At 47.8% G+C, this 18,246-nt stretch overlaps 1 protein-coding gene across 5 annotated transcripts in view; it reads left to right on the top strand.

The window, feature by feature from the left end:
* Positions 1-18,246, top strand: part of ASAP1 (ArfGAP with SH3 domain, ankyrin repeat and PH domain 1) — a 344,365-nt gene that overhangs the window by 36,511 nt on the left and 289,608 nt on the right. For all 5 annotated transcript variants that reach the window (XM_025871128.2, XM_073893210.1, XM_025871129.2 and 2 more), the window contains exon 2: positions 195-280. In XM_025871128.2, coding sequence (XP_025726913.1) covers positions 222-280 — 59 coding nt within the window. In that variant the 5' untranslated portion in view covers positions 195-221. The remainder of the gene's footprint in view (positions 1-194; positions 281-18,246) is intronic.

Raw genomic sequence — 18,246 nt, 5'->3', positions numbered from 1 at the left:
CCCCGAGGTGGATCGCTGAAACAGTGGTTTGCTGGCTCTTTTCCTTCCCACTCCTGGACAGCCTCTCGGTGGTGTCAGAACATTCCTCACAAGGATGCCAGCCCCCAGATGAAACCCCATGTTGCTTTGAGACCATGTCTTCTGCCCAGTCCCACTGGATGACACTTGTCATCTTTTCTCCTGCCCCCATCCAGGTAATTCTCTGATGTGACGGCTGAGACATGAGATCTTCAGCCTCCAGGCTCTCCAGTTTTTCGTCGAGAGATTCACTATGGAATCGGTGAGTGGCCTCAGCCCATCCTGTCTAGAGAGCCCAGCCTGGGAAATGCAGAGGGATTCTTTGCGGGGGAGGGGTTTGAAATTCAAAATTTGATCAAACTGCAGACTGGAATCTGATAAAGGCACCGTGGGTGTGAATATTAGTGGCAAACAGATGTGTGGCATTTGTAGGGCTGTAGACTTCTCAAAGTGCTTCCTGTTGTCACCTTACCTGTGTCCTTCGGGCAGAAGGCAAGGCGACAGGGTGACAGTTTCAGAATGAAGTCAGGAATAGCAACAAAGATGACACCATCCACAGTAGGTGCTGTTTTACTTGAGCGACTCTTAGAAACAGGTTCTCATTCAGTCCACGTGAGGGAGGAATTACTACATTCATTTTACAGGTAAAGAACATGCCCAGCTGGATTGGAAGTCTGTTTTTCCTGATTCCAGGTCTCCTGCCTTTTTCCTCTATGCCATGTTCCCTCTTGGAGGTATAATTTGCCCCATTTTGCAGCTGGGAATACTGCGGCCTGGGGTAGGGGCACGTAATAAGAGTCTACGGAGTCTGACCTCAGTGGGTGGAGACTTGTGTTGGAGGATGATAAAAAATCAGACTGGACAAGAAGATGAGAGAAAAGTCAGAGTCCGAGAATCTTAAAGTTGCCAGGGTAACTTGACCTAGGGTCAGTCTGCTGTGACTGGCATTTCCCAGAAATCAGCTTCAGTGGTGGAAAGGGCATGGGTGCTGGAGGGAGTGGTAGAGTTCTGGCTTTGCCACCAACTTGCTGACCTCAGGCAAGTCACTGAGCCTCTCCATTTCTTCCATTTTCACCTTTCTGAAAGGGAAATCCCAGTATTTATGTTTTATATTTTTGTGTACGGGCTAGGAAAACTAGACAAAGTGTCTTGTGTAAAGTAAGCACATACAGAGCATTGTAATTATTTCAAGTTTTAGGATAGAAATCATTTTTAAGTAGCATTAGACAAGCAGAATTGCCCTGAATGAATGAGAGAGGCTGGAGGAAGGGAGGCCAACCTGAGAGAGGCTTTGATGTGACCTCGTCACGAACTGACAAGGAACCGTTACCACCTTTGGGGTAAATGAGACTTTGTACAATTATTTTCCTAGTTTGTCTGTTAGAGGAATACCCGAAGTCATGTTTTATTTTGTTGTTGTTGTTGTTGTTGTTTTAAGTCAAGAGTCCAACACAGAAGTGGTAGTTTTGCGGGTGTCTTTTCGGGTGACATTAATTATAATTGCAAAACCCAGTGCATTATTTAGGATTACGTTTTGCTATGAATGATGTGAAATCTAAATGGACATTGGCTTAAAGAAGAGAGAGGTATATTTCTCTCTTAACCTGAAAGTTCAGACACAAGTTATGCAGGGCTGCCACAGCAATCTCTGAGAGACCCAGGTGCTTGCTCTTGTTTGTCTGCCATGTGGGCCTCCAATCCCAAGTCACCTCATGGTCCACTGTAGCTGCTGCTGCTCCAACCATCACATCTACCAGCAAGAAGAAGGCAAGAGAAGAGGAAAGGCAGGCTCCCACCCTTTTAACGATGTTTCTGGGTTTGCACCCACTGCTTCTACTTCTATCGGCCAGAATTTAGTCTCTGCACAGCTGCAAGAGGCTGAGAAATGTGGTCTTTATTTTACAAGACCATGTGCTTACCAAAATTGAGAGTTGTTCTTATAGACAAGGAAGAGAGCAGATATTAGAGGACAGAGCTTGCTTTGCCAAGCAAAGAGTTCTCGAAAGATTGCTTTTAAGAGGAGAGGCTCTGTGGCTGGACCGCTCGTGTTTGACTCTGGGACCCATTGGCTCAGTAGGTGCGTGGCCTTGGGAAAGCTACTTAACCTTTGTGTGCCGCAGTAAAATCCTATTTTGTACATCCTTATAAGGGTTGCCTTGAGCATTAGATGAGTTAAGGTAGAGCCCTTGGAACAGTGCCTGGACCATAATAAGTGCTAAGTATTAGCTCTTACTGCTCCTACTGCTTCTACTATCAACACTACCATTTCTGTTACCACCTGACTGCATCTGCAGTTACTACTGCCTACCATGACTACTTCTGTTACTTCTGGGCTGTTCCTGGTGCTGGTACTGTGGCTACTATTACTTCGAGGATTATGGCTATTACTACCGTACCACTGGCATTGGCCAGGCACTGCATACACATTTTAAAAATGGAATCCTCACAGCATGGTAAGTATTCTTTTCCCAAGGTGAAGATAAGAGTCAGCGAGGCTAGGGCACTGTCAGGTGTCATGCAGCTGGTGGGGTAGTGGCTTCCCGGCCGGTGGATGGGGCAGTGACAGGAAGGGAGCACAAGGCCCCTGCTGGGCTTCTGCAAATGTTCTGTCCCCCGATCTGGGTGCTGGTGACACAGGTGTAAAAATTCCTTCAGTGGCACACCTATGACACCAATAATTTTATGTATGTACACTCTATTTCAGTAAGAACACATCAAAGCCTGTTATACTCTGTTCACTATAACATGAGGCCCACCACCTTTGTTCCTGTTAATTAGTTGGTTGGTTGGTTGGTTGGCTCTTTCATATAACATGTGGATCAACTGCTTATGACTTCGTGCCGAGACCTGGGCCAGGGCGCTTGGGATACAAAGGTGCAAGCAGCAGGCATGACCCGGTCCTCATGGGGCTTTCTGCTCAGAAGAAAAGGAAAGGGGCAAACCCCATACAGATCGACAGCCACAGGGTTAGGCTGAGCGTGGGCCCATCTGGGCCGCAGGAGGGGCGCATCAACTAATCCACGCAGGTGTGTGTCTGCCAACATAATGGAGCTGTCCATCTCAACAGATTCCTTTGATAGGGAGAAAAGTTCCAGCATCCCTGGGCTTGCTAATCACGTGAGGGCTCCATCCGAAAACAGAAAGCACTTCCCTCTGTTCCCGGCTACCAGGCACTGAGAAGGGGTCAGCTCTTCTTTTTCATGGAGCAGATAAGAGTTGGAGCTTGGGGCGCCTGGGTGGCTCAGTTGGTCAAGCGACTGCCTTCGGCTCAGGTCATGATCCCGGAGTCCTGGGATCGAGTCCCACATCGGGCTCCTCCTTCTCTGTGGGGAGCCTGCTTCTCCCTCTGCCTCTGCCTGCTGCTCCCCCTGCTTGTGCTCACTCTGTCTCTCTCTCTCTCTCTATGTCAAATAAATAAATAAAATCTTTAAAAAAAAAAAAGAGTTGGAGCTTGGAGTTCAGTAGACACGAAGGGGAACCCACAGGAGCAGAGACTTTCTCCATGTATTGAGACCAGTCCAGGGACCGCCTGCTTGGTTTGTCAGGTTATTAACGCGAATGTATGTGCAAACGACTAAAATCACACCTCACCACAGGGCAGTTACTGCCCCTGGGAAAGCTCAAGTTCAGGGGAATAAAGAACAATGTGTTTCTTTTCTTTCACCCCAAATACCACCAGGACAGTGCCTGGAAGGGGGATTGAATTCTGAGCCAGCAGTAGCTGGCCTTATTTCCAGGGTTTTTGTCCATATGTAGAAACTAACCCACAGAAACTTTAGACCCTCCTAAACCAAGCCCCAGAGAAACTTCTGTGACACCCCTACCCCTCCTCCCCCTGCCTTTGCTTTCCAAAGGGTCAAGGCAGACGCCCTGTTACTATCATGCCGCCAGCTCTCAGACCAAATTGAATTTCCCTGAGCCCAGCTGATGTCCCTTTTTGGCCACAGAGCAGAGGTCAGGAATGAAGGCTGTGCATGGACGGGAAGTGTGTCCCTAGGGCTGAACGCAGAGGCGCTGACCTCTCAACTGTGTGCTGCATTTCTAACATTGTTGGAAGGGTTGGAAAGCCTTATGATTTCTAGATGTAAAAGAAAAAGAAATGCATTTTAGAAAAACAGTATCCGAGTTCCCCTGTGAAAGTCCCATCAGTATCGTTGAGGCTGCTTGAAAGTCTCTGGGTGACTTCATGGCCTTGGCCATTCCTTGGTTAGATGCCTAAAGGGAGGAAGGTGTCACCTAGACAAGGATTGGGAAATTGTGTTTCTGATCTTGAAGCTCGCCCTCCCTCTCTTCACTTTTTTTGTTCCTTCCCTCCTTCAGAATTTATTAAGCAGCTACTGTGTGCCAGGCCATAGGCTGAGTTCTGGGGACATACATGAATAAGACCCATTGCAAAGCCTTCCTGAGCTTATCATTCATTCATTTAAAAAAGTTCATTCGTTCTGTAAAGTTTATTGAGCACCTAATTTGCTCTGGTCTCTTAGTAGAAATAAAAGACATAGTGTCTTCTCCTACTGAGTTTATACTTTCTTAATTTTTTCACTTGCTCCCTCAACAGACACATTCTGAGCACCTTCTGGGTGCCAGGGACTGCTCCAGTTGCTGGAATACCAAGATGAACAAAACATAGCTTCTGTCTTGCTGGAGCTGAAAGGCTAGACAATGTTGTATTCCTCTCTAGGGCTGCCGTAACAAAGTACTCCAAACCTGGTGATTAAAACAATAGAAATGTATTGTCTCACCGTTCTGGAGGCTAGAAGTCTGAGATCAAGGTGTTGGCAGGACGGCACTGTCTCTGACACCTGTAGGGGAGCATCTTCCCTCGCCTCTTCTCAGCTCCTGGAATTTGCTTGCTGTCCCTTGGCTTGTAGCCACAGCCTCTGGTCTCTGCTTCTGTTGCCTTCTCCCTGTGTGTCTCTCTTCTCTCTTAGGAGGACACCACTCATATTGGAATAAGGGCCTGCCCTACTCCAGTGTGACCTCATCTTAATTTACATCTTAAATGTGTCTGCAAAGACCCATATTCATGGGTGCCTGACTCCAGGCTGTCAGCATTGGGTGGGGGAGGTACACAGTTCAACTTATAATGAATATATATAATGATGCAGAGCACCTACAGGGGGACCTGGAGTAAGTGTCATTATCTTTCTCTTCTTCACTTTCTCTCTGTATCTAGAGGGTATGCACCTTGGGGTCAGCAAGTCTGTGTTGCTCTGAGTGAGCGATTCTGGATTTTGTGCCAGGGACATGAAGCAGACTTTTTCATTGTGCATTTACAGGGGGATTCTTGTGTGGTCCCAGGTGATGGGCAGGGCTCCTTCCTGCCACTCTCATTTGTTTTTGCTTCTCGGGGTGGCTGATGAAGGAGTCATGGGGACACATGCCTTGACCCGAAGGCCTGGCCTGGTGGTGAGAACTGTGAGTTCCTATCCTGGCTCTGCTCTTCCTGGTTTTGTGAGCCTGGGAACATCTCTTCACCTTTCTCTGCCTATATGCAGCCCATCTGTTCCTCACCCTGGGGATCTTGTGAGGACCAGATGGGATCGATCTGTAAGTGTTCACAAGAGCACCTGGCTTATAGTAGACGTTTGGTGCACGTTGGTGGGGACTGTGCTGAGACATATAGCACCTCCCTGAGAGAGGACTTGCCCAGCTGATTCAGCACATCTCAGTGGAGAGTTTTGTTCAGTATTTAATGCCATTCACCTGTAATCCTTCCTAAGGAAATGCTTTTGGAAACAAGGAAAATACCCCCTTGCACAAAGCTATACATTTAAAATGGTAAACAGTTGCAAAAAAGATAAAAACCTGCCCTACAATGAGAAATGAGTTAACATATTGGGGCAAAATGATAAAAAAAAATTAGGGTAAAACACTGAAAAACAATGTAGCCCTTAAAAAGATTATGATCACTTTTCTAAAGTTAGAAGATTGCATGTAATCTAAGTGTCATGTAAAAAAAAACAACAAAACATTTAATTTTTGAGGCAGTGACTTAATTTCTCCCTGCTTGGGTTTTCTCATCTGTGAATTGGAGACTGTTCACAGTACCTTCTTCAGACATAGGATTGAGAATTCAGTGGGATCTTATATAGGAAGCACATGATGAGCACCTGGCATGTATTAGTTGCCCGCCAACTGCCAATTGTTGTTATTTTTATTTATCGTCTGGTTTGAATCATGTGCAAAATACTCCTAGTAAAATATTTAGAATCAATAATACAGATGAAACACACACATTTTCCCTTCTAGATACTTATTTGGAGGGGCTGCATTCTGTCGATCACTCAGCCTGTGTGGAGCAGCGGCTAGATCAAGCACTCTTAGCCCACAGAGCAGTAGGTCTCGGTCCTGGAGTGTGCTCAGAATCCCTTGTGAGGGCTTTTAAAAGAATACGGATGCTTGGAGATGCTGATTTAAGAGATGTGTGGTAGATCCCAGGCATTTGCAGTCTTAAAAAAAAGTTCCACAAGTGATTTTGATAATCAGGATTGAGATCAGGCACAGTCACTCCCCTGGAGAAGTTGGCAAACCAGATGTGAAGATGGGAACAGCAGGCGCATTAAAAGATAAGGCATAATGTCAGGCTAATAGAAGTTCTGCAGAATGGGGCTCGCAGCTCCGGCTCCCCTGTAGAACCCTATAAAAATAGAGCCCCCCAGGTGTATGGAATCAAAACCTCCCAGGGTGAAGTCTTTGCAGAAAGTTCTGATGGCCAGCTAGGTGCAGAGCTGTTGGTGAGGACTCTGAGTGGTAGAACAATTCAAGAGAACCCAGAGGGTCCCTTTCAGCCCTTTAGGGATCACAGTCCCTTCAGCGATTGTCACAAAAGCCCCCTGTGAGAATGTGTGATTCCAGGTCAGGCCTTTGACCCCACCTCCCTCTGTGTCTCACTTTTGCATTCCCTCCCCCTGCCACCAGCCAGCACACACCTGAGGTGCAGTGCACAGACTATGAACCAGGGGTCTTCCAAAGCCCTTTCTTGTACTAGTGAATGTTTTAAAATACATACTACATATATATTATATGTAATTTATGTAAAATATTTTTAATTGTGCTGAAATGCACTTAACATTAAATTTACCATCTTAATGATTTTTTAAGATTTTATTTATTTATTGAGAGAGAGCAAGTGTGAGCCCCAGGAGAGGCACAGGGAGAGGGAGAGAGAGAGAGAATCCCAAGCAGACTCTGTACTGATTGTGGAGCCCAACGTGGGACTTGATCCCAGGACCCCAAGATCATGACCTGAGCCGAAATCAAGAGTTGGCCGCTTAACCAACTGAGCCACCCAGGTGCCCCCATCTTAATGATTTTTAAGTGGTGTTAAATATATTCATGTTGTTGGGCAACCATCACCACCATCCATCTCCAGAACTCTTTTCATCTTGCACAACTGAAACTCTGCCCCCATTAAACAACAATTCCCCCATGTCCCCCTTCCCCCAGCCCCTGGCAGCCACTATTCTATTTTCTGTCTTCATGGACTACTCGAGGTACCCCTTAAAAGGGGAGTCATATGGTATTGGTCTTTTGTGACTGGCTTATCATTGCATAGTGTCTTCAAGATTCATCCATGTCATAACATATGTCAGACTTCCTTCCTTTTTAAGGTTGGCTGATATTCCATTGTTATGGATGTACCACAGTTTGCTTATCCATTTACTCATCAGTGGATACTTAGGTTCCTCCCATCTTTTGACTTGTGGATCATGCTGCTGTGAACACAAGTGTACAACTATCTCTTCAGGACCCTGCTTTCAAATCTTTTGGGTATATTACACCCAAATATTGCTGGATCCTATGGTAACTTTAGGTTTCTTTTTTTGAGGGACTGCCATACTATTTCCCACAACTACACCATTTTACATTCCCACTCACTACACAAGGATTCCTATTTCTCTGCATCTTTGCCAACACTTGTCATTTTCTGGTTTTGTAATAGTAGCCATCCTAATGGATGTGCTGGTCAATGCTTTTAGCAAGGACAAATCACTGTCAGCTTCATATTTCATTTATGTTATGTGGGCCAATTAAGCAATTCCCAAGCATTTATTTAAGCTCGAGGCACTGAGTATACAGACCTAAATAATACATGCATGATTCTTGCCTTCAAGGCTCTTGAAGTGTGTTGGGGGAAATAGATACGTGGCAGGTAATTTCTGTCCAGTATGGGAAGTGTAATAATGTATCCTTAGGTAGGATACAGTTAAAATGGTAGGACATGATGGCTGAATGTAGTGCCTTGCTGTCAAACACATGAGGTACATTATTCAAGCAGACTTAGAGGTTTGGGTTGTCCGGCAGAACTTTCTGTAATGATGGATAGTCTGTGCGTGTGGCGCCCACTAGCCTCATGTGGCTGCTGAGCACTTAAAATGCACTTAGTGCAACTGAGAAATGGAATTTTTAAAGTTTACTTAATCTTAATGAATTTACATTTAAATTGAAATTAGCCGTAAGTGGCTAATGGTTTGTGTGTTGGACAGGACAGTAATAGAGATTCTTACGCGGTTCTCAAACTGGAATATACACGTGAGTTACCTGAGGATCTGTTTAAAGAGCAAATTCCCTCCAGTGTTTATGATTCCTTTAAGTTGGTCGTGAGGCCAAGAATTCTGTTTTAACAACCACCACAGGCGATTCTGATGCAGGTACCATTTGAGAAATGCCAAGTGTTGCAGTTTTCAGACTTTTGTAACCTCAGAATATGTTCTTCTTTGTGTGAAAGCTTAAGAGAGGGTTCAGTCTATCAATCACATGGGAGCAGAGCTGGTCAGGCTTAGGCAGGGGTGGGAGCTGGAGCTCCATGCATGGGGGGAGTGGAGGGACCACGCTCTACCCTCCCTAGAGGAAGCTGCTGCTTTTTTTTTTTCAGATTTTATTTATTTATTTATTTGTTTGTTTGTCAGAGAGAGAGTACACAGGCAGAGGGAGAAGCAGGCTCCCCGCTGAGCAGGGAGCCCGATGCAGGGCACGATCCCAGGACCCTGGGGTTAGGACCTGAGCCGAAGGCAGGTGCTTGACTGACTGAGCCACCTAGGCATCCCCAGAGGAAGCTTCTTAGAGTGCAGTTCAGATTACCTTGTCTAGCACAGCCTTGTCACGTCATTAATCTGAAACCCTGTGAAATGCAGAGTGAGATTTGGTTTTCCAATAACCATATGCATGGCAGAACCAATTTAAAACCAGTAGTTCCCTCTGGAAACACCAGTTGAAGCAGAAGCACCATGTCTTCGTTCAGGCTACTATAACAAAGTACCACACAGACTAAGAGGCTTCAACAACAAACATTTATTTCTCACACATAAAGGGGCTGGGAAGTCCAAGATCAAGGTGCTGGCAGATTCCAAAACCAGTGGGAGCCCCATCCCTGGTTCATAGGTGGCTGTCTTTCCACGGTGTCCTCACGTGGCGGAAGGGACAAGGGAGCTATCTGGGGTCTCTTTGATAAGGACACTAATCCTATTCATGAGGGCTCCACCCTTATCACCTAATCTCCTCCCAAAGGTCCCATGGCTAATTCCATCGCATGGGGGTTAGGATCTCAGCATATGAATTTTGGGGGGATGCAGACATTCAGCCCATAGCACACCAGTAATACATTAGTGGGCCATGTTCTTCCTTGCACTGGACCTCAACCCCCCATCTTGGCATCAGATGAGGAATTGTAGAGCAGTGATTAAGAGCATTGAGTCTGAGCTGGTTATGAATGCCAATGCTACCCTCAGAACTTGCTGGCGGTCCTAGGCCAGTTTCCCCATCTGCAAACAGGTACAACAATATCTGCCACATGAGCTAATACAGTTGACCCTTGAACAGTGCAGGGGTCAGGGGTACTCACTCCTCATGCTGTCAAAAATCTGCATGTAACTTTAGATTCCTCCCAGAACTTAACTACTACTAGCCTACTGTTGACCAGAAGCCTTACTCATAACATAAAGAGTGGATTAGCACATATTTTCTAAGTCCTATATAGTGTGTACTGTATTCTTACAATAAAGTAAGCTAGAGAAAAGAAAATGTTAGTAAGAAAGTTGTAAAGAAGAGAGAATACACTTACCGTATTTGTACCATATTTGTCGGGGAAACACCCACACAGTTCAAACCCATGTTGTTCAAGGATCAACTGCGCATGCAAAGCCCAGCACTTGTTACTTAGCATTCATTCTTACAGCAAGAGCAGTGGCAGCAGCAAAAATAGCTAACACTGAGCATTGAACCTGAGCCAGGCAATCTACTCTCTTATGCACTTGCTACTTATTAACTCATTTAATCCTTACAACAACCCAGTGAGGCAGATACTGTGATTTCCGTTGTGAAGGCAAGGTGACGCTCATGGAGCTTTGGGAAGTTGGTGAAGGCCGTGTTGCTGCAAAATGACAGAAGTACCCATCGGTTGTAGGGAATCTGGCCCCGGAGCCTGGAATTTCTACTTCCATGCACTCCGTCACTCTATCATCCCTAGGCCCCAAGGAACGCCTTTTAAGATGAAGCCCTGCCTCAGATCTCAAAGCTTCAGAATTATTCTGCAAGTCAGCTCAGCTTCCAGGAGGCATTTGCAAGCCCAGCTGGCCACTCCCTCCCTCTGAAAACTCTGTTTTCTTTGGGCTCCTGTGGCACCGAGCCTGCTTGGATTCCTTCCTGGGACTCTGCCCTCTTTTTCAGTCTCTCAGTAGGGCTCCTCTGGCTCCAACCAACCTCACAGGGTTTTTGGAGACCCTCTGTATGCTGACTAATTCTATTCTTCCAAACTCTAGCTCCAGCTGAACCTGGCCTCTGAGTTCCAGACTTGATTTTCCCAAATGCCTGACTATGTCTCCATTTGGAAGTCTAGCAGGCACCTCAAGATTAATATGGCCAGTGTGGTTTATTTCCATTGCTCCTGCACGAGATCATGCTTTGCCCCTGCTTCACACCCATCTGGGGCCCCGAGGCCCCCTGTCCATTTTACTGAAAAGGAAATCCAGATTTCTTACAAAGTCCCCGTTTCCTCGACAGGTTTTTTTGTTGTCACACTCAGCCAGCACTGGCTGGTCTCAGGACTCTGCCTCATGCTGTTTCTCTGCCTGCAGGGCCCCTCTCCCAGCACCCCCCTGACTCCCAACCTTCCTGCTCTTCGTAAGAGTGACAAGTCTTGTCCTAGAGTCTCAGCTTTTAAATGCTGTTTCCTCAGACACATCTTTCCTCACCACCACATTCTCTCTGGCTGCACCCCGTATATTTTCTTCCTAGCACTGTAACAATCCAGAATTACTGGTTTACGTGTGTCTGCCACCTTCCCCCCAAGACCACCAGCTCGCAGCAGACAATGCGGATGGTCTAGTCTAACACTAATGTTATCTCAGTGCCTGGCATAGAGCCTGGCACATGGTAGATAATAAATACAGATGGTTGTTGGGGCACTTGGGTGGCTCAGCCAGTTAAGTGTCCCACTCTTGATTTCAGCTCAGGTCATAATCTCAGGGTCGTGGGATCGAGCCCTACCTCAGGCTCTATGCTGGGCTTGGAGGCTGCTTAAGATTCTCTCTCTCCCTCTGCCCCTCCCTCCCCCTCTAAAAAAACAAAAACCAAAAACCCAAAACATTATTGTTGAAATCAAATCAACGGCTCCTAAGTCGATCATCAACATACAAGGCCAATTCTAGGCTTATTACTGGAAGAACCCTTTCACAGCAGAGGTGGTCCTCCTGTGTATACAAGTGGATTGCAAATTGGATGGGACCCGGGCTTTTTAATGGACCTTGGTCCCTATTTTCACATTTCTCTTTGCTGGGTCATCCATAATGTTAGAACTTACAAAGGTAATCTTAGGGAAAGCAGCAGCCTGGGATACCCAAGTGATTTGGTTTTGGTTTAAAATGGAAGCTCTGAGCTAATGCATTTTACAGATAATGAATAGAGAACAATTTTCTCTGTTAAAAAAGAATGAGAGGTGGAACACTTTGTGTGGGTTATTTGGAGTGCCAGAAGCTCCTGAAAGGGGTTCTCTGCAAATATTTGGGGTCTGGTACTCAAAAACAGCACAGGTTTTCCTGAAAACCGATAAGCACGGCAAGAACACCGTAGCGTGCAAAGCGGAAACGCGCCTGCCAAGCTGCAGTGTGGAACAAGTGTTTTTGGCGCGGCTGCAGAGCTGCAGGTGGAGGCTTGCAAGTCAGTGCAAACAGGTTAGTAACACAGCTGGCTGCAGTGACCGTGAACTCGGCCACGCTGTTTATGGCCACTGCCTTTTCATCAGCCGCAAGATGATGGACCTCTAGTTGCCCAAGCCACAAACCATGGCCCAGGTGAGTCCACTTCTAGCTGCTTCTCCAGGGTAGGGTCTAGTTGTCAGAAGTTTCCAAATGGTGGGCACCTGGGTGGCTCAGTTGGTGAAGCATCTGCCATTGGCTCAGGTCATGATCCCAGGGTCCTGGGATCGAGCCCCACATCGGGCTCCCTGCTCAGGGGGAAGCTTGCTTCTCTCTCTGCCTCTGCTGCTCCCCCTCCTTGTCCTCTCTCTAATATCGCCCTCTCTCTGTCAAATAAATAAAATCTTTAAAAAAAAAAGTTTCCAAACGGGGAGTTTGGTCAGGGAGGAGATTGAGGATGAATTTTCACAGTAATTCTGCATGTCATGACTTGTGGTTGTGTGTCTTTGGCGTGCCGGGCTCTGGACTCAGGCCCTCACGGCCGCTCCATCCTCCCCAGGCCCAGGTATGGGGTGCGGGCAGGCTGTGCGTTAGGTCATGAGGGGATATGTGCCCTGTGTGTACTGGGACCATCTTGGTTTTGGGTGATGGGAACCCGCCTCAGACTGGCTTACACCCTAAAAGGATTTATTTGCTTATGTGAGAGAGGGGTTAAGGGCTAAAACCTGGCCCCGGGCATGGCAGACTTCAAAGATTTGGTTTCTCTTTTTCCCTCTGCATCACCACTGAATCTCTCCCTGCCTCCCTCACCCCTCAGTGGTGCGTTCCCCTGTGCTGGCTTCCTTCTCTAGTTCTGCAGGTTGCAGCTTCCAGGAGCTGTCCTACAATTGCTGGTCTAACAACCCCATTAGATAGAGCTTTTCTTCCTAGAAGTTCTAGCAGGATCTCTGACTCCATTCCCATCGCTCCAACTTGGGTTACGTGTCCCAATTACCTTGGACAGGGTGATGATGTTCTGACTGGACAGGTCCACCTCACCTGACCATCTAGAGCTGGGGGAGGGGGTGTAGGGTCAGCACCATAAGAACTGGGAAGGGGGTGGCTTCCGCAAGGGGAATGAGGAGTACAGTCACCAGAAGAAGGGGTACTGGATACCAGGGAGGCAAACACACGAATGCCCGCATCACTGACCAAGTAAGTGGAGGTAGGGGGAGCCAGCAAGTTCTAGTCACCTTCCTCAGAGCGTGTCTAAGAGTCTTTGTTCTGCTTTGGCTCTTTTATTTTTTTTTTTAAAGATTTTATTTATTTATTTTGAGAGAGAGAGAGAGAGAGAGAGAGCGCGCGCACATGAGATGGGGGAGGGTCAGAGGGAGAAGCAGACTCCCCACCGAGCAGGGAGCCTGATGCGGGACTCGATCCCGGGACTCCAGGATCATGACCTGAGCCGAAGGCAGTCGCTTAACCAACTGAGCCACTCAGGTGCCCCTGCTTTGGCTCCTTTAAACGGAACCTCAAGCACAACAACATCTGGAATCACTCCAGGCCATTATTTGTGTGTGGTGAGAGTCAGCCTCATGCTCCTCATCATCTACTCTTAGCTCCTTTGTTCAGCTCATCCCATGTGGACCTTGAGCCCTGCCTTTGACCTCCAGCCTCGTCTGAAATATGAGTCTGGGCCTCTGCCCCTGGTGCCTGGCACAGCAGCTCCCATGAGAGCATCCTGCACCTGGCAGGCAGGAGTTTGATGGGTGGGGGAGTTGGATCCAAGGGTCAGAAGCAGGAGCAGGTCTGGGAGCAACAAGGACTTCCTGGGCCAGGGCTGGGGCACTTCAGAGGCCCCCCTGTTTGTGGCTTCCTTATCCTCAGATAAGTGTCACCCTTTGCCCCCCCACCCCCCAGCACGGCCTGCCACTGCTTCACCCCATCTCTCTGCTCACCTTTCCTTGTCTGTACTCCAGCCAGACTCGGGTTCTGTTGGTTCCCTAAGGACCTCTATTCTCTCCATTCCTGGGGCCTTCCCAGATGCTGCCCTTGGCGGGGACGCTCCCAGTGCTCCCCTCCCTTCTTCCCCCTCTTCCTAGTTAACTCCTGCTCATCCAAGTCCCAGGGGCTTCCCTGGGGAAGCCTTCCCTGACACCTCCTCCCAACTTGGCTGGCCTCATCACAGTGCATCTCTGGAACCCTGTGCAACTCTCCACATTTTGTGTGTGTGTGTGTGTGTGTGTGTGTGTGTGTGTGTTTGCATGCGTGTGACCATCTTGCTTTTATTCATTTCAGTCTTTCTCACTAGATTATAATGGCCACGACGGTGGGGACCATGACAGTTTTACTTGCCACCATCCATAGCTTCTAGAACAGTGCCTAGCCTATGGTAGGCACTTACTGAATGTTTGTTGAGTGAATGAATGATCGGGCACTGGGGAGCCACTGAGGGATGTGACATGTGAGAAGATGACTTGCCCAAGTTCCCCAGATAATAACAGGCTCCACCCTCTTGGGAGCCCACATCTTCTGACTCCCAATGTCCCGCTTTGCCCCCTCTGCCCGGCAGTGGGGGCTCTCTGAGTAGCAGGAGAGAGAAGGTGACAATTATAACACAGAATGAAGGCTTACCTGCAGACCAAGTTATAAATTACGTAGCAACATGGGCAGCTTTGATGTTGCCCTGAAGAGGCAACATCATTCCTCCTTCCTCCTAGCAGGTCGTATGTGTGCGTGTTTGTTTTAATCCTAGAAGACCTTCCCTGCTGGTAACTTGAGGTCATTCCATTTCACCTCCTAGTGTCCCATCTGGTTTGAGCCTTTGATGGTTCTTGGATTGCCATGATCTTATTTGGGGATAAAGCTGCTGATGGAACCTGGAGGGAGCACATGTAATCTTAGAGGACTCTGGCTCCCCCTTCCCAGGGGTTCAAATGAAAGTTCAGATGAGTTTGACCAATGCACAAAGGGTGGTCTTCACCGGGAGCTGTCAGAAGAGCAGGTGGCCCGTCCTGGAGAGGAGTCAGGAGACTAGGTCCTTCTGTGGTCCCCAGATGATGGGGAGATCTGGGTAAGTCCTTCCATCTCTCTGAGAGAAATAGTGTCTGTATCAGTTAGGCATCTTTCAGTGGAAAGCAGTGGAACAGAAAGAAAAGCCCACAGCTAGGGCTGGCTTCAGGCACTCCTAGATCCAGGGATGCCTTTGGGGTTGTCTGAACTTGCTCCCTTCATCCTACTGTATCATGTGTAAACGCTAAGAGACTCTCCTGTCTAACAGGGGAGTCCTTGGTATGTGACCTTGGGCAAGCCGCTAAACCCTGTGAGCCTCAGTTTCCTCCTGCAGTGAGGATTAAATTAGCTAGTCCATGAAGGCAGTTAGCACAGTGCCCAGCACATCGTAGGTCCTCTTGGCTCTGCCCTCCTCTCTGCTAGTTTCATTCACAGGCAGGCTTCTTGCTGGACCCTAGTGATTTGGGGCTGAAAGCCTCCTGGCTTCTTGTTTACTGTAAAGAGAGTTTCTCTTTCCCAAAAGGCAGTCAGTGGTGTGGACAATGGGTCTCAGGCTCACTGGCAGCAGGCCCATGCTACCAGCCAGCAAGGGCTCCTCCTGGTGGCAGGAGCTCAGGGAGCCCCTCTGGGGTAAGGTTGGAGAAGCAAGCAGCCCACCTGCCAGGTTGGGCAAGGATGGAGTGAGCACCAGAGTAAGGGTGGGATGCTATTTCCAGGGGAAGACTGAATGAAGAACCTTGCAAACCCCTGTGGTTTTTTTCATTTTGTTTGTTTTTGCTTTTTAAAGATTTATTTATTTATTTGAGAGAGAGAGAGAGAGAGAGAGTACGTGAGCAGGGGAGAGGGGCAGAGGGAGAGAGAGAGACTCCTCAAGCAGACTCCCCGCTGCGTTTGTGTGTGGGGAGCCTGACTCGAGGCTCTATCCCAAGACCCTGAGATCATGACTTGAGCTAAAATTGAGAGTCTGACGCTCAGTCGACTGAGCCTCGCAGGCACCCTGCAAACCCTTGTTTAGTAAAGGGGGATACCAGTAGAGAAGGTGAGAGTTAATGTGTGTTGGCTCTTCCATGCCTCTGCTGGGGATGCCGTGCCCACCCTGCACACTCCCATTCAGCCCCCAAGCCCCTGCTCTTCTGTAGCTCCCACCGCTGCCCACCCCCAGCCCCTCTCCCCCGTCCTTGCTTTTCTATTTTGGAGCAAGCTCTGTGGGGTGGCAGCACAGTGTCCTGGGAATACAAAATACCACGAATCACAGTGCTGATGTCTGAATTACATCGGTCCTTCCTCTCTGCTGTGTCTCCTCTACCCAAGGGCCATTTGTTCACTGATTCCACGAATATTTAAATTAAGCACCTTCTCTTTTTCCAGACATTGCTCTAGCTACTGGGGATTCAGCAGATAGCAGGAGAGACAATAAAGTCAATAACTAATATTAATGAAGCTGTGAATTTCTGATGGTGTATAATCTGAGAAAATGAACAGCACTGGGGAGCAAGGTGGGAGGAGGGGAGGAGGGGCCCTGTGGAGTGTGGCATGAAGGAGTACAAGAAGCAAACAGGTGGAGGAGGTCTGGGTGCTGGAAAATCCCAGGGAAGGGACCGCATGTGCAAGACCCTACAGAGGCACGTTCCAGGAGTGACAACTAGAAGAAGCAAGGCTGTGGTGTGGGAAGAGAGGATGAAGGTGTGGAAGGTCAAGTCGGGGAGATGGGCAGGGGCTGGGTCTGGTAAGGCCTTGAGACCACGTAAGGGGCTTAGATTTTAGTCTAAGGGCCGTGGGAAGGCATCATTGCATCACAGCAATGTCTGGAAAAAGAGAAGGTGCTTAATTTAAATATTTGTAGAATCAGTGAACAAATGGCCCTCGGGTAGAGGAGACGCAGCAGAGAGGCCACTTGCCCTGGGTCCATGACCCTCACTGATGCCGAGCACTGGGCTTCAGTACGGCGGCCACTAGCCACGTGTGGCTACCAAGCCCTGGGAGGTGTCCCGGAAGTATAAAACAGACCAGCTCTCAAAGACTTAGAATGAGAAAAAAGGATGTCAACTGCGTCACTGATAATTTTTCTGCTGATTACATGTTAAAATAATATTTTGGATATGGTGGGTTAAATAATGTTTGGTTTTTAATGAATTTCACCTATTTTTGAGTCTTTTTTTTAAGATTTTATTCATTTATTTGAGAGACAGAGAGAGAGCACAAGCAGGGGGGCGGCGACAGAGGGAGAGGGAGAAGCAGGCTCCCTGCTGAACAGGGAGCCTGAGGTGGGGCTCAATCCCAGGACCCCGGGATTGTGACCTGAGCTGAAGGCAGATGTTTCACCGACTGAGCCACCCAGGTGCCCCCCCTTTTTAAATTTTTTTATTGTTAATCACCATACATTACATCATTAGTTCTTGATGTAGTGTTCCGTGATTCATTGTTTGTGCATAACACCCAGTGCTCCACGCAGAACGTGCCCTCCTTAATACCCATCACCAGGCTAACCCATCCCCCCACCCCCCTCCCCTCTAGAACCCTCAGTTTGTTTTTCAGAGTCCATCGTCTCTCATGGTTCATCTCCCCCTCCGACTTACTTCCCTTCATTCTTCCCCTCCTGCTATCTTCTTCTTTTTCTTTTTTCTTAACATATGTTGCATTATTTGTTTCAGAAGTACAGATCCGTGATTCAACAGTCTTGCACAACTCACAGTGCTCACCATAGCACATACCCTCCCCAATGTCTATCACCCAGCCACCCCATCCCTCCCACCCCCCACCACTCCAGCAACCCTCAGTTTGTTTCCTGAGATTAAGAATTCCTCATATCAGTGAGGTCATATGATACATGTCTTTCTCTGATTGACTTATTTCACTCAGCATAACACCCTCCAGTTCCATCCATGTCGTTGCAAATGGCAAGATCTCATTCCTTTTGATGGCTGCATAATATTCCATTGTGTATATATACCACCTCTTCTTTATCCATTCATCTGTCGATGGACATCTTGGCTCTTTCCACAGTTTGGCCATTGTGGACATTGCTGCTATAAACATTGGGGTGCACGTACCCCTTCGGATCCCTACATTTGTATCTTTGGGGTAAATACCCAGTAGTGCAATT

Source organism: Callorhinus ursinus, unplaced genomic scaffold (genome assembly GCF_003265705.2).
Source record: "Callorhinus ursinus isolate GAN/ISIS: 27379988/994484 unplaced genomic scaffold, GSC_fseal_2.0 scaffold5, whole genome shotgun sequence".
In the NCBI taxonomy this organism is placed as follows: Eukaryota; Metazoa; Chordata; class Mammalia; order Carnivora; family Otariidae; genus Callorhinus; species Callorhinus ursinus.
Note: the sequence above shows the minus strand (reverse complement) of the source record. Positions and strands in the feature narration are given on the sequence as shown.